The sequence below is a fragment of the Hylobates moloch genome, unplaced genomic scaffold (assembly GCF_009828535.3).
Source record: "Hylobates moloch isolate HMO894 unplaced genomic scaffold, HMol_V3 SCAFFOLD_43, whole genome shotgun sequence".
Classification (NCBI taxonomy): Eukaryota; Metazoa; Chordata; class Mammalia; order Primates; family Hylobatidae; genus Hylobates; species Hylobates moloch.
This window is the reverse complement of record NW_026652318.1, coordinates 468,279-485,489: the sequence shown is the minus strand read 5'-3', so window position 1 is coordinate 485,489 and position 17,211 is coordinate 468,279. Positions and strand designations below refer to the sequence as shown.

The 17,211-nt window shown below is 35.3% G+C and overlaps 1 protein-coding gene across 6 annotated transcripts in view; it reads left to right on the top strand.

The window, feature by feature from the left end:
• Positions 1–17,211, top strand: part of LOC116463588 (interaptin-like) — a 219,295-nt gene that overhangs the window by 76,109 nt on the left and 125,975 nt on the right. For all 6 annotated transcript variants that reach the window (XM_058434747.1, XM_058434745.1, XM_058434749.1 and 3 more), the window contains one exon: positions 17,053–17,172. In XM_058434747.1, coding sequence (XP_058290730.1) covers positions 17,053–17,172 — 120 coding nt within the window. The remainder of the gene's footprint in view (positions 1–17,052; positions 17,173–17,211) is intronic.

The window sequence follows — 17,211 nt, the reverse complement described above, 5'->3', positions numbered from 1 at the left end:
TGGATGATAAGTTTCAAGGAAAAGATGAACTCTGGGAAGGGCCTATGTAGCTATACCTTAGGAATAACCTTAACAAAAAGGATATTACTACCCTAAAGATTTTCGTTTTGTATTTCATCTCTGCTTCTCTAGAGGGTCGAGTTTATTCTCTTAAACTGCAAATCAACTTTCTCATAGAAGGAAAAGTGGTTGTCCACAGTTCCTAAGTTTTACTTCTTACATCTACTGCTACCTGAAAGGGATTACCTATTGTTTTCTCTAGTCCCAAGGAAAGAATCCTACAGAAGAGCTCTGATTGACTCAGTGTTGGGGAGATGTTTTATCCCCTTAGCCAGTTGGGTTGGGTCATAGAACATGGAAACTTCTGTGGCAATCTTATGATTGGTTGAAGCTAGAAGAGGGAGTAGAAATAAACAGTTCCTTGAATAAAGGGTTAATTCCCCAAAGAAAGGTAATTATATTGGGTGGCCAAACAGTGGTTACCCACTACATGAGAAAGACTATCCAAGGATTTTATATGCTTTTCTATCCTTTAGAATTAATCAATAGAAGAATATTTACCAATGCCTACTGGGCATTGTTACCAGAGCTGGGAGAGAGCAATAAGGGCAGTAAGAAACATTCTTGCACCAAAGAATAAATAATGTGATTTTATTAAAGATACTTTAAAATGATGGTAGCAGTATTTAAGACAATGTTTTATATAAACAACATGATTTTATTAAGAACACTTTAATATGATGGAGATTTTAGTTTTTCTAAAAACTATCTTATATCCCCTTACCCTCAAGAAAAATACACTAAACCCTTTTGCTTCCTTTTTGTGAAATTATATGTAAGCTCTATAATACAGAATCATGTGGTTTTTTTTTTACTTTTTAAAATATTTTTATTTTTTATTTTTAGAGACAAGGTCTCACACTGTGTCACTCATATTTATTCCCAGGCTGGAGTGCAATGGCATGATCATAGCTCACTGCAGCCTTGAACACTTGGGCTCAAGCAATACTGCTGTCTCAACCTCTGGAGTAACTGGACTACAGACACGCCACACTACACCCAGCTAGATATATATATGACAGGATCTATCATATAGCAAATATATATATGTATTTGGAGAGATGGGGTCTCGCTATGTTGCCCAGGCTGGTCCTGAACTCCTGGCCTTAAGCACTCCTCTTCCTTGTCCTCCCAAAGTGCTACGATTATAGGCATGAGCCACTGTGCCCAACCTGTGTGTGTGTGTGTATTTATTTTTTTTATTAAGTCAGGGTTAAGATTTTTAACTTCTGTTTCTGCACCAGTAAAACTTAAGAGTACCATATTCAGTCAAAGAAAGATCTATTATTTTAATAGACTATCTAAATATTAAAGAAACAGGAAAATAAATAAAGAATCAAAGACCAAGCTCAAATTAGATTAATTAAATGAGGTTAATTTAAAAACCTATATTGAGTCAGTCCAGTGCAGGTACTTTTTTCCTGCCTTTTTGGGAGAGGTGGGGAGAGAGAGATAGAGGGGTGAGGGAATAAATATGAATGTATGGTATCAAAGTCAAGCCAACAGCTTTAGAAGATAATGTTGTTGGAATATTGAACTCCCTTACCTGTTAGCAAAGGTAAATATTTCTGATCCTTAACTCAATAGGGCAAGCACCCTTAAGAAGCTATAAAGGAGTAAATTTGTTTTCAATATTCTGATTGTACTAAAAGTACATTGATATTATACAGGATAATGACTCTTCAGTATAAAATTAAGACTATCTTAACAGAAGGATATATTTGAGTAACTAAATTAGAATTCATAGGAAGATATAAATGGGTGTCATGTTAATTTTCTAAATAAAAGCAGTATAATACCACTGAAGAGGAAATTAAGTAATTGTATTCTTAAATAATTTGGTTTTAAATATTGCTACTGTTCTATACACTTGTGTGTTAGTGACATTTCTGGTCTTGTGCATTCTTTTGTTGACATTTTTGAAGTTGCCATAACTCCTGAGAATGGGTACAGTGATTTAGTTTCTGCCTGAAGGGTTTCACAAAGTGCTTATGAGTTCTCTGCAAAATAACAGTTCTTTCTGGTTGTATTAAATACTAAATGATTTATCTATCTATAATAGTTGGATCCCCCCCATTCCCTGTTTCCTTAAAAGGTAGTTTAATTTTCTGAATGGATTTAGGTAGTGGTTAATTTCAAAGGAGCAAGTATAGAAGCCACTTCTCATAATTGGCAGTCGTATGTCAATTTCTGAACTCTGTTTCCCAAGAACTCCTGAAGTACTACCTTGTTTTGATTGATTTCTTTGTTGTAGTTCTGATTTTCCCCTTGATATTTGGATACCTTTGCCTGTCCGACCTTAGTAGAATGTAATCCTGAGAATCCCCCACTTCACTTTTTCAGACCCGGAACTTCCACCTGTCATCTTTGATTGCTGCAAAATCAGTTTGAGGGAAAGACTACAAATAAATTGATCTTTAGAACCAGGAGCTTGACAAAAAAGAGTGTAGATTACAGGTGGTAAAATCCTCGATGATGTGGCCGCTTTCTTGTGTTTTCTAAAGTGTTTCATTGTAGAGTGGAGGGAAGTTAAAAGGGAGTTTTAAAAGTATTTCCTTTTAGAATATTTTCATTATGTGTAATATTAATCGATAATCCACATGAAAATAATTAAGAAGGGACTATAATATCTTTCTCTAATTTGTTTTACAACTCAGTGATTCTCACATTATCCATTTTAATTATGTTAACTAAGAAAAACTGAGAAATACTTAAGGATAATAAATGTACTTGTTCTCGTGGTTGCATTGGCAAGAGGATTATAATGCAAGTCATCTAACTCCCAGTGCAGGACTCTCTCCACTAGAACATGCTGTTAGTACCCACTATTTTCAGGAACACCCTCTGAGTAGACAACATTATGTCCTTACATCAACATAGTGTTCACATTCTGTGCCGAATTATGACTGTTAGAGAAAACTGTGTGCTAGCACAGTACATACTGTATTGTAGTATTTCATGAATTATTTCATAAAGTTGATGTGTATGGTAAAAGTAAGCATTTGTGCTTTTCCAGTAATGTCGTTTTTAACCATATCATTTTGATATGAAAGAAGAAAAGGAGACTAGTATAGCCAAGTCAGAGTGAACTAATGTGACCACACGTCTCAGAGAGTTTAGTTAGATGGCTTGAGAAGCTATTTGTATGTAACATTCATTTGGATAAATATATACTAAAGAAGTGACCTTGGAAAGTGTTTCAATGTGCATGTTTTTTAAAAGTATAAAAAGAAAAACGTTTTATAAAAATGGACTGAGAATACTTTTCTGAGTGAATGTTAATAGCTGGAATGGTCTTCTATTAAGGAATGTTTAATACATATGTTTAATCTTATAATTTAGCAGTGTACTATATTAAGCTGAAATATCTACTATTTCTACATTTTTTCTATTTATAAACCTGAGATATTTTTACACACATGTAATGAGACTGTCTGGGCTTTTTAAAACAATCTTTTTAGATTTTTAAGTAACACATAGATACATCTTCATTGTAAGTAATCTAAATAATGTAGGAAAGAAAACTAAAGTTCCCATGACCAGCCTTCTCAATCCTGATTCTCTCTGTATAGATCACCCTGCTTTAACATTGATGAAGATCATTTCTATTCTTTTTCTAAAGTTTTAAAAACATATATGTACATATAGAACTATCATGAATATGTATGGTTTCATGTCATATTTGTTCATCTGTGAATTACAGCTTGCATTTTTCCCCATTGATAAATCTTGGCATTCTTTCTATGCTAGGACACACAAATCTACTTTATTATATTTTTATTTTTTGTATAGTATTCCATAGGACCATAGGTTATTTAACTGTTCCTCTAATACTGACCATTATTGGCATATACTGACCATGAAGACTGTTTCCTTTTTTGCTATTAAAATAATATTTCATAACTTCCAAAATTTAAAATGTACCCATTCTTTTATACCACAATTTGTACTAAAGATACATTTGACACTTATAGATTACTCATTGTACATGCCCAAATCATTCTTTTCAAAAAATAAGTTTAGATTTATATAAAGTTCCAAAAATAGTACAGATAGTTTTCAGATACACAACTTCCCACAATGTTAGCACTTTGCATAACTGGGGTACAATTATAAAAAACTAAGGAATTAACATTGTTATACTACTGTTAACTAATCTACAGAATTTATTTTGGTTTTATCATATTTTTTCAATAATATCTTTTTTTTCCAGTCCAGAATTCAATCTGGAATTCCATATGGCAGTTAGAGTTCATATCTTCTTATTAGACTTCTTTGACCTGTGACAGTTCCTCAGTCTTTCTTTGTCTTTCATGGTCTTGAGGCTTTTAAATACTGGTCATTTATTTTGTAGAATATCCCTCAATTTGGGTTTGTCTGATGTTTACTAATTATTATGATGAGATGATTCATTTTTGGCAAGAATACCACAAAAATGATGTGCCCTTCTCGGTGCATCATATCAGGGTGTGTATCATGATGTCAGTATCTTATTACTGGTGAAGTTAACCTTAATCACGTGGCTAAACTGGTATTTGCTAGGTTCCTTCACTGTATAGTTATTATTTTTCCCTTTGTAATTAATAAATATCTTGTGGTAGATATTTTGAGACTCTCCAAATATTCTGTTTCTTCTCAACGTTTTACCTGTTTTTTTCAGTAACTATCAGTAGAGTTTGCCTGCAGTGGCTATTATTGTACAGTTTTAATGGTGATTTTCTCATTCACTCGTCCTTCTACATTTATTAATTGGAAATTTTCTGTGAGAAAGAGCTTTTATTACTCATTTGTTCATTCAGTTATTTATATCAGTGTGGACTCATTCACTTTAATTTTGTGGGTTATAATCCAATACTATCATTATTTTATTGCTTGATTGTTCTTGTTTTGGACGTTAGTAGCTCGCTTAGGTCAACGTGTGCCCTTTTAACCTGCCTCTGTCCTCTGTTGAGCTCTTCTTTACTTTCTGGCATCACAAAATGTTCTAGGCTTATCCTGAAGTTTTCCTGCCTCAGCACTGGAATCAACCAGTTTTCTAAAATGCCTTGATTTCTTTAATTGGAGAATGATATTTAGAAACCAGCGTCTGGGGATTGGGTATGTTCATTGTTACTTTGCTTCTGAGCATTCATTGTTTTTTGTCATTTGTACCCTTCTCTTGGGTCATAACACTAAGAATATTCATTATTTGTTCTTTAATAAATGAATTTAAGGCTATACATTTACATCTTGTACTTGATATGGTTTGGCTGTGTGTCCCTTCCCAAATGTCATCTTGAATTGTAGCTCCCATAATTCCCACATGTTGTGGGAGGGACCCAGTGGGAGATAATCGAATCATGAATCATGGGGGCAGTTTCCCCCATACTGTTCTTGTGGTAGTGAATAAGTCTCATGAGAGCTGATGGTTTTATAAGGGGAAAACCCCTTTCATATGGTTCTCATTCTCTCGTTGCCAGCCACCATGTAAGATATCCCTTTGCTCTGCCTTCATCTTCCACTATGATTGTGAGGCCTCCATAGCCATGTGGATCTGTGAGTCAATTAAACCTCTTTCTTTTGTAAATTACCCAGTCTTGAGTATGTCTTTATCAGCAGAGTGAAAATGGACTAATACAGTACTTTTATATGTAGTGCTTCCATTATCCTTTATTTCTAAATAGCTTGTAATTTCCATTTTTATTTTCTCTTTGGCCCAAGGATTATTAGATGTATGTTTAAATTTTCATGTATACAGATTTTTTTACTGTTCTTTGTTGTTAATTTTTCATATAATTTTGTGAGCAATGAATGCAGGTATATGTTTCGTTTTTTTCTTTTTAAGAATATCTTAAGATTTCAACTGTGGCTAATTACATGGTCAATTTTTTTATTATATGATGTATCAGGGAAAAGTGATTACTAGATATAAGATCTCAACTATTAAATATGTCCATACATCAAGCTTTTTAATCTGGTTATTTAAATCTTCAGGCTGGGCGCAGTGGTTCACGCCTGCAATCCCAGTACTTTGGGAGCCCAAGGAGGGCTGATCACGAGGTCAGGAGATGGAGATCATCCTGGCTAACACGGTGAAACCCCATCTCTACTAAAAATACAAAAAATTAGCTGGGTAGTGGTGGTATGCGCCTGTAGTCCCAGCTACTCACGAGGCTGAGGCAGGAAAATCGTTTGAACCCGGAAGGTGGAGGTTACAGTGAGCTGAGCTCATACCATTGCACTCCAGCCTGGGAGAGGCAACAGAGTAAGAGTCTGTCTCAAAAAAAAAAAAAAAAAAATCTTCAATATCTTTACCTATTTTTATGTTATTGTGATCCTTTCCATTTCTGTGAGAAAAATATAAATACATCCCATTATGATTAGTAATTTGTTTTCATTGGATTTTTAACAGATTTTTCTTTATATATTTTGGAGCTATGTTATTTTTCTTCGTGCATGGGGCTTTTTATAAAGATGAAAATTTCTTTGTTCCACTTAATGCTTTTGCTAATTTTTAACACTGAACATATATATGTTATCATTTTAAAAAGCATTTTTCTGGACTATACTTTTATAGCTCTTTATTTTCTACCTTCCTTTGTCAAGTTTTTAAAGATGTGAATCCTAAAAACAATGTTTGGTTAACTCCTTTCTCTTAGTATGCTAAGAGAAATAAGAGGAGTCCTTGCCAGGGTATTAAGTGGGGATGAAAAAAGAGGATTCCTTAAAAATCTATTCTTTTCCCAATTAGGCAGAGGTTTTATTGTTATTACTATTTTAGATTCAAGGGGTACATGTGCAGGCTTGTTACATGGGTGTATTGCGTGATGCTAAGCTTTGGGGTATGAATAATTCTGTCACCCAGGTAGTGAGCATAGTACCTAATAGTTTGTCAGCCCATACTGCTCTCCTTCCCTCCTTTCTCTAGCAGTCCCCAGTGGCTATTGTCCCATGCATATTTAATCTTTAGCTCTCACTTGTAAGTGAGAACATGTGGTATTTGATTTTCAATTCCTGTATTAATTTGCTTAGGATAATGATTTCCACAGCAGTAGACACTGTGGGAGATAATTGAATCATGGAGGGATTACTAGGGGTTGGGCTGAAAAACTAACTGTTGGGTACTGTGGTCAGCAGCTGAGTAATGGGATCATTTGTACCCAAAACCTCAGCATCATCTATATGTCCAGGTGACAAACCTGCACATATATGCCTTGAATCTAAAATAAAAGTTGGGAGGGAAAATGATAATGGACTCCAGCTGCATCCATGTTGCTGCAAAGGACATGACTTCATTCTTTCTTATGGCTACATAATATTCCATATATTCCATAGTGTATGTGTATCACATTTCTTTATCCAGTCCATCATTGATGAACAACTAGGTTGATTCCATGTCTTTGCTATTGTGAATTAGTGCTGTGATGAACATGGCTTTTTAGTAAAACAATTTTATTTTCCTTTGGGTATATACCCACTAATGTGGTTGCTGGGTTGAATACTAGTTCTGTTCTAAGTTCTTTGAGAAATCTCTAAACTGCTTTCCACAGTGGCTGAACTAATTTACATTACCACCACAATGTATAAGCATTCCCTTTCCTCTGCAGCCCAGCCAGCATCTGTTATTTTTTGACTTTTTAATAATAGCCATTCTGACTGCTGTGAGATGGTATCTTATTGTGGTTTTGATTTACATTCCTCTAATGACTAGAGATGTTAAACATTTTTTCATATGTTTGTTGGCTGCTTGTATGTCTTCTTTTGAGAAATATTTTTTATGTCCTTTGTGCACTTTCTAATGGGGTTATTTGTATTTTTCTTGTTGAATTGTTTAAATTCCTTATAGATTCTGGATATTAGACTTGTTGGATGCATAGTTTGTGAATGTTTTCTCCCATTCCCTATGCTGTCTGTTTATTCTGTTGATAGTTTCTTTTGCTGTGCAGAAGCTCTTTAGTTTAGTTAGGTCCCATTTGTCAATTTTTGTTTCTCTTTCAGTTGTTTTGAAGAGTTAGCTGTAAATTCTTTGGAAAAACTGATGTTGAGAAGGCTATTTCCTAGGTTTTTTTTCTAGGATTTTTATAGTTTGAGGCCTTACATTTAAATCTTTAATCCATCTTGAGTTAATTTTTGTATATGGTGAGAGGTAGGGGTCCAGTTTCTTTCTTCTACATATGGCTAGCCAGTTATCTCAGCACTATTTGTTAAGTAGGGAGTTCTTTCCCAATTGCTTGTTTTTGTCGACTTTGTCAAAGATCAGATGATTGTAGGTGTGAGGCTTTATTTCTGGGTTATCTATTCTGTTCCATTGGTCTATGTGTCTGTTTTCATACCAATACTATGCTGTTTTAGTTACTGTAGCCTTATGGTATAGTTTGAAGTCAGATAATGTGATGCCTTTGGCTTTGTTCTTTTTGCTAGTATTGCTTGGGCTATTAGGGCTCTTTTTTTATTCCATGTAAATTTTAGGATTTTTTTTCTTTTTCATTTTTTGATACATTGATGTATTTTGTTAAATTGCTTTTCTGAAATGTACCAATTTATACTATTTTCTCAGGAGCCTAGAGTATAATCATCGTAATTTCTTTCAAAATTTTTTTTTATTTCAATAGCTTTTGAGATACAAGTGGCTTTGGGTTACATAAACAAATTGTATAATAATGAAGTTTGAGATTTTAGTGTACCTATCACCTGAGTAGTGTACATTGTACCCAATATGTAGTGTTTTATCCTGTGCCCCTCTCCCAGCCTCCTCCTGAGTCTTCAGCGGTTTTCTAGCCACTGCGATAATATTCCAGGAAGGAGTGTAGCTGCCTCTGCTGCACAGTAGAGTTCGCATAAGGAGTGGGGAGTAGCAAGTGGCAGTATGTCTCACCCAGCTCCCATGCACTGGGCAAGGCAGGTTTCTCACTTGCAGTATTAACTTACAGTAGCTAGTTAAATTCCAGGCAGCCTTTGCTCAGAACTTAGAACTGTCCCAGGCCCTCCCTATCTGCTGTCAAAGTCCAGGCACCCAGCTCCTGTGCCTGTGGCTACTGCACACTTCCCACTCACACCTGGGTTCTGGCCAAGGGAGTTCATCCCCACTCGAGGATTGTATTGTGAATTTCAGTTGGTAGCTTCTTTCAACCTGCCACCACCGTTTGAGTTAATTGGCAGACTTTCACGAGGTTCCCTTTTTATATAGAGTCAGCCATGGCTTCCCTTGGTCCATACTAGAGACTGGGAATGTGCACAAGGCTCTTCACTGTGCTGCTCTTACTTTTATATGTCCCACCACTCACTATATCAGTTCCAGTGCTGTGTAGGGTTAAGGCTACACAGGTTCCCTGGTATGAGTATATATCCTGGAGGCAGTCTCCCCTACCTCACACTCTGAGGACTTATAGTTTTTCACCTGGCTCATAGTGTAGGCTGCAGCCTGCTGCTTCTTTCAAAGGGCCTGTGATTTCCTTCCATTTTCCTGTTAAGGTCCTGCATTGCTTCTTGGAAAAAAGTTCACAGTGTGAATCTCTACTCACTATTTTGACTTTGCAAGTGGAAGAGGCATCCTAACACTGCTTCCAGTTTGCCATCTTGGAAAATAAAATAGAACAGTTTTTTTTCTATTTCTGTGAAAAATGACATCGGTAGTTTGATAGGGATAGCACTGAATCTATGAGTTTCTTTTTGCAGTATGACTATTTTAACAATATTGATTTTTTCAATCCATGAGCATGGAATATTTTTTCATTTATTTGTGTCATGTCTGATTTCTTTGAGCAGTGTGTTGTAGTTCTTGTAGAGATCTTTCACCTCCTTGATTAGATGTATTCCTAGGTATTTCCTTTTTCGGTGGCTATTGTAAATAGGATTGTGTTCTTAATTTGGCTCTCCACTAGAATATTATTACTATATAGAAATGCTACTGATTTTTAATTTTTTAAAGGTGTATTTAGGCTTCTAGATCTTCTTTCCCACCTGACCTGCTCAAAACATATAATTAACTTTCCCTGAAAGAATTCTGGATGTTGTATCTCTGATCTCAGTGGTACTAGCTATAGCTAAGGATAGAGAGTGGTAAAAGGGAGGTGGTGAAATGAAAATAAAGAAATTAAGTGAAAGTTGACTTTTGGAATAATGGCATCATATCCCCTGAAATGGCGCAAGTGCTTTCCCTTAATTCCCAGAACTTTGTCAAGAGATTGGGAGAATGACTGGTAAAGAGGAAATATCCAGAGATTTTATCAAAATAACTATTTGCTCACCTGATCATCCCCGAATAAATCTTGTCATTTAACAATTTCTGCACACACACAGAAGCTTATAGGCAGCATTTCAGTCCTTTGTTTTTAATTTTTTAGGAGAAAATGATAAAATAAATACTCATTTACACAGATTTTAAAATTACCAAGATTTTATTAGGTTTATTTTATCATTTCTTTTCTTTACTGCAGTATTTTAAGGCAAATCCTAGTCTCCTAGTCTATGTGCTATTTTATCTTTATTTACTTCACTGTGATATGACTTTAAAAACATAATCACAATATTATCATTCCAAAATTAGCAGCAGTTCCTTGGTATTCTCTAATTCCCAGTGCATAATTAAATTTTCTCAATTCTTTAAAAAATTTTTTTACTGTCATTTAAAAAAATATTTTAAGTTCTGGGATACATGTGCAGAACGTGTAGGTTTGTCACATAAGTATACACGTACCATGGTGGTTTGCTGCACCCATCAACCCGTCATCTACATTAGGTATTTCTCCTAATGCTATCCCTCCTCTAGTTCCCCCACCCCCAACAGGCCCTGGTGTGTGATGTTCCCCTCCCTGTGTCCATGTATTCTCATTATTCATCTCCCACTTATGAGTGAGAACATGAGGTGTTTGGTTTTCTGTTCCTGTGTTAGTTTGCTGAGGATGATGGTTTCCAGCTTCATCCATGTCCCTGCAAAGGACATGAACTCATCCTTTTTTATGGCTGCATAGTATTCCATGGTGTATATGTGCCACATTTTCTTTATCCAGTCTATCATTTATGGGCATTTGGGTTGGTTCCAAGTCTTTGCTATTGTGAACAGTGCTGCAAAGCCGCTGTCAATTTGTTTTAATTGAGTTTCATACAAAGTCCATATGTCATATTTAGTTATTAAATTTCTTGCTTCTCTTTTATCTATAAAGGCCTCTCTTCCTTTTTTCCCTCTGTCTTAATTAGCTTGTTGTAGAAACCAGTCCAGTTGTGCTGCTAGTACCTCATTTTTTTAAATTACACTGTTATTTTAGGTTTGGGGTACATGTACAGGTTTGTTATATAGGTAAACTTGTGTCATGGGGGTTTGTTGTACAGATTACTTTGTCACCCAAGTACTAGGCCTAGTATCCAATAGATACTTTTTCTTATCTTTTCTCCCTCCCACCCTCCACTCTCAAGTAGGCCCCAGTGTCTATTGTTCCCCTCTTTGTATCCATCCATCCTCATCATTTAGCTCCCACTTATAAGTGAGAACATATGGTATTTGCTTTTCTATTGCTGTGTTAGCTTGCTAAGGATAATGGCATCCAACCCCATCCATGTTCCTGCAAAGGACATGATCTCATTCTTTTTTTATGGCTGTATCCAATCTGTCATTAATGGGCATTTAGGTTGATTTTATATCTTTGATATTGTGAATAGTGCTGCAGTGAACATATGCATGCAAATGTCTTTATGGTAGAATAATTTTTATTCCTTTGGGTTTATACTCAATAATGGGATTGCTGGGTTGAATGGTAGTTCTGTTTTTAGGTCTTTGAGGAATTGCTACACTGCTTTACAATATGGTTGAACTAATTTACACTCCCACCAAGAATGTATAAGCATTTCCTTTTCTCCATAACCTTGTCAACATCTGTTATTTTTTTTGACTTTTTAATGATAGCCATTCTGACTGGTGTGAGATGATATCTCATTGGTGTTTTGATTTGCATTTCTCTAATGATCAATGATACTGAGTTTTTTTTTAATATGCTCATTGGCCACATGTATGTCTTCTTTTGAGAAGTGTCTGTTCATGTCTTTTGCCCACTTTTTAACGGGGTTGTTTGTTTTTTTTCTCATAAATTTGAGTTCCTTATACATGCTGCATATCAGACCTTTTTTAGATGCATAGTTTGTAAATTTTGTCTTCCATTCTGTAGGTTGTCTGTTTACTCTGTCAATAGTTTCTGTTGGTATGCAGAAGCTTTTAAGTTTACTTAGATCAAATTTGTCAATTTTGGCTCTTGTTGTGATTGCTTTTGATATCTTTGTCAAGAAATCTTTACTTATTCCTATGTCCAGAATGGTATTGCCTAGGTTGTCTTCCAGGTTTTTTATAGTTTTGGGTTTTACATTTAAGTCTTTAATCCATCTTGAGTTAAATTTTGTATATGGTGTATGGAAGTGGTTTGGTTTCAATCTTCTGCATATGGCTAGCCAGTTACCCTAGCACCATTTATTGAATAGGGAGTCTTTTCCCCATTGCTTGTTTTTGTCAGCTTTGTCAAAGATCACATGGTTTAGGTGTGTGTTCTTATTTCGGAGCTCTCTCTTCTGTTTCATTGATCTATATGTCTGTTTTTGTGCCAGTACCATGCTGTTTTGCTTACTGTAGCCCCGTAGTATAGTTTGAAGTTGGATAGTGTGATGCTTTTGGCTTTGTTCTTTTTGCTTAGAATTGCTTTGTCTATTTGGGCTCTTTTTTTGTTCCATATGTATTTTAAAATCGTTTTTTCTAGTTCTGTGAAGAATATCATTGTTAGACAGAATAGTATTGAATCTCTAAATTGCTTTGGGTGGTATGGACATTTTAATGATACTGATTCTTCCTATCCATGAGCATGTGATGTTTTTCCATTTGTTCATGTCAGCTTTGCCTTCTTTGACCAGTGTTTTATAATTCTCATTGTAGAGATTTTTTACCTCCCTGGTTAACTGTTTTCCTATTCTGTTCGTTTTGTGGTAATTATGAATGAGATTGCATTCCTGATTTGGCTCTTGGCTTGGCTGTTGTTGGTGTATAGGAATAGTAGTGATTTTTGTATGTTGATTTTGTATCCTGAAACTTTGCCAAAGTTGTTTATCAGCTGAAGGAGCTTTTGGGCTGAGACTATGGAGTTTTCCAGATATAGAATCATGTCATCTGCAAACAGGGATAGTTTGGCTTCCTCTCTTCCTATTTGGATGTACTTCATTTCTTTCTCTTGCCTGATTACTCTGGTCAGAACTTTCAATAATATGTTGAATAAGAGTAATGAGAGAGGGCATCCTTGTATTTTTCTTGTTTTCAAGAGGAATACTTCCAGCCTTTGCCTATCCAGTATGATGTTGGTTGTGAGAGTACCTCATTCTTGATTATGAACAGACAACAAAGGATAATCAGCCTTCTGAGCAGAGCCTCAAACATGAAAGTCAAAAAGCAAAACAAAGAAAGAGTCTCAAAGAGAAACAGAAGCAATGCAGCAAACTGAAGAAAACTTCAAAAACACACTAGAATTGATATCCTCAAAGAAATACAAATTGTATTCATGGGACAAAAAAAGGGGCAATTAAAAAAGGCCTTTTGGAGAATAAGAAAGAAATTTTGGTAGTTAGAATGTGATAGCAGAAGTTAAAACTTTAACAGGATGGAAGATAATGAAAGAACAGAAAGTTAAAAGTGGTAAAATGGTAGAGAAAGGATAAGAAAGCTAAGAGATCTGTTCAGGAAATTCCACATCTAAAATAATAGAAAGATGTTCCAGACAGAAACAGAAAATCGACAAGAAAGCATCATTCTCCCTAGGGTAAATTTCTGAAAACTAAAGAAATCAGTTTCTAAAGCAAGTATTCACCAAGTCCCCAGCACAGAGAATGACAAAAGATTAACATGATGATACATTGTGATCAAATTGAAGAATCCCAAGTGAAAAGTAAAAAATTTTCATTCAGAAAAAGCTTCTGAAGCAGGGGGAAGGGTGGGGGGCCCACCATATATCACACAAAGAAATAGAAATGGGAATGTCATTGGATTTCTCAGCAGCATCACTGGAAATTAGGAAACAGTGGAATGGTGTCCTAATTTTCTGCTGAATATTTTTCAAATATATAATTTTCTATTCAGCCAAACTGTTCCATCTGAGATAAAATAACATGTTCAGACATCCACAGTCTCAAATTTACTGCCAATGCACAGGACATTTCTGGACGATTTGCTCCTAGAAGTAAACCAAGAAGGAATAAAACTTCGGAACCAGGGTACAGGAGAATTGACATGAAAGAGAGATGAGGACAGTTCCTGAAGTGATGGAGAAGGGAAGTCTTATGATGACAGCTGTGTAGTCAAACCAGAGCATAAACCAGACTACAGCAGGGGAATGGAAAGCTCCAGGAAGGCTACCTCCTGGTAAAGAAATGATTTGGAAAGATTATCTGCTGTGTCTGAAGGTGTCGGGAGAAGAATTACCTCTCCGTCAAAGATGGAAGAAGAATAAATGATGGTACCCAGAAAACTACGAAAGAAGAAAAGGAGACAATTTTTAATTCCAGAGACAACAAAAAGTTATACAAGAAAGAAATATAATCATGGCATTATATGTTGCTCAGAAGTGAATAACAATGTAAATACTAAATATAATTTAATAAAAAGTGCTGATTTAACTATATTGGGAGGATTAAGAGAAGAGTATGTAGATATGTATAGGAGGGTCAATTCTTATTAGCTACCTACCCCAACATCTATTTTGCCTTCTAAGTAACAGAATATATCCGGGGGCTAATCTTTAAAGGACGACACCTTCTAGCTGCATGTGCAGCTAAGTATGGCCATGTATCTAAGTTCAGTAGAAATATTCAGTGGTACTTTAAGGAAATTGACTTAAAAGGGATGGAGTAGGCCGTTATTCTCCTGTTCCTGGCCTGGAATGGGAATGTAATGGTTGAAGCTTTCACCACCATCATGGACTATGAGAATAAAATACAGATACCAAAGATGGTAGACCAGAGAGTTGGAAGGATTTGAGGCTCTATATGATATTAGCACTGAACTGATTACCAATGCATTTGTTTTATGTGAGATTATATATATATTTATGCCATCATATTCAGGTGTCAATTATATGTAGCACAACTAGATCTTAACTGATATGTATCACTAAATAATATATAAAATTAAATATTAGGAAATATCAGTGTAAACATGTTACTTAGTAATATGGAGGTAAATACTAGGAGAAACAGGAAAAAAACATTAAAAGTAGTTGCCTTTGGCAGTGGGCATTGGGGTAGAGGCACATGATTACTATTTTTTTTATAACCCTTTTAGTCATTGTTACAGTTTGGATGTGGTTTGTCTTCACCAAAACTCATGATGAAATTTGGGCCTCAATGCAGCATTGTTGGGAGGTACAGGTGTTTGGCTTATAGGGGCAGATTCCTCATGAATAGATTAATCCCCTCCCTTGTGAGTGAATGGAGTTTTTGCCCTGGCAAGAATGGATTAGTTCCCAAGATAGCAGGTTGTTAAAATACAGAGAGAGAGAGGTGCATGGCCACCGGCTTTCAGCCCATTTTCCTTATTCTTTGGCTTGCAAATTGAGATTACCCTCCAAATCACTTGACTTTCCTTTTCTCAGAGTTATAGCTCTCCAGAGTGTCCCCAGATGCTCCACATTAAAGATACATCCTTTCATTGCTTTTCCCCCGAGCAATTATGAAGTGTTTGTGAGAGAACTAATTCACATTGTCATGGCTGGAAATATTCTCTGATGCTCAACTCCCCTAATCTATAGATTAAGTTGGTTTAAGGTCTACTTTGTATTACGAGCATTGTTGTTCCTACTGATAGTGACTCTGTTCTTGATTCAGGTGGACAGCTACTATGCTGCCATTAAAAACCAACTAGGTGGGAGCTTATTCCTCTGCTGAATTGTGCAGTGACTGATCTCACCCAAGACTTTCATGTGAGAAGAAGCACCTTCTTTTTATCAGGAAATTTCTAGTATTTCCTGCTATTCACAGCTGAATGTAATGCCTCAGTTCATTTTCAATTGTTTGATTATATGTGATAAAAAATGTATTTTCCTGGCAACCAATATTTCTGTACATTTATATTAGAAATAGATTAATAACTTTATAGCAACTACATGCTAACAAATCTTATTGTCTTTTTAATTAATTTAGCTAAGCATCCCATTGCAATGATGTATTAGATCAAGTTTATAATGTTACCATGTTATTCTTTGGACATTGTGAGTTAGTGTTACCATGTGGATAAAATGTCAGGCATCTTTTTCCTCATGTAAATTTTACTTTTCATGTTCATGTACTTACAGCTTTAATTTTGATCCTAAGTTTTCATTCATTCATTATACCAAAAGTTAACTCATGTTCTTCCAAATGACTTCTTACCAAAAGCCACACACAAAAAAAGATTTTGGCTTCCTTGATTTTTTTTCTCTCTTGCTTCCTCTCTCATCATGTGACCCCTTTGCATATGCCCCCTTCCACTTTCCGCCGTAAGTGGAAGCAACATGAGGCCCTCGCCGGATGCAGCTATCCAATCTTGAGTTTTCCAGTCACCAGAATCATGAGCAAAGTAAACCTTTCTTTCTTTATAAATTACCCAGCCTCAGGTATTCTTTTACAGCAACACAAAATGGACCAAGGCAGTAATATTTGACATTTTAAATTTGAACATGTATTACTTTAAATGAAATTAAATTAATGTTTTTAGTTGTGATTAATATTTATGTTCATTGTAAACAGTTGAACAATACAAAAGAATACAGATAAAAAGTTCTGCCTCTCTTCAATATCCTTTACTTTTTCCCCCTGCCCATAAATTCCACTCTCCTCCCCAGGATTTGGTGCCCAAGATTTGGTCTCTCCATATTTTTTCTGTACATTCATATAGCATATATAAGAGACATAGTTTCTTCTTCTACTCCTTTTTATTAAAAGTAAGTATATTTAAATGTTAACTTGAAAATTGTACATATGAGAGAATACTTAAGGGATGTTTGTTTGTATTTTTAGAATTTACGATGTAGACATGCAGTTAAAAAGTCAACAAAATGAATTTCAGAAAGTAAAGAAACAACTGAGTCATTTGCAAGATGAGCTAAAGATTAAATATAGACAATCATACATCTTCAGGTAAGATTAAAGAACTGAAAATTATAAAGATTGAAAAGA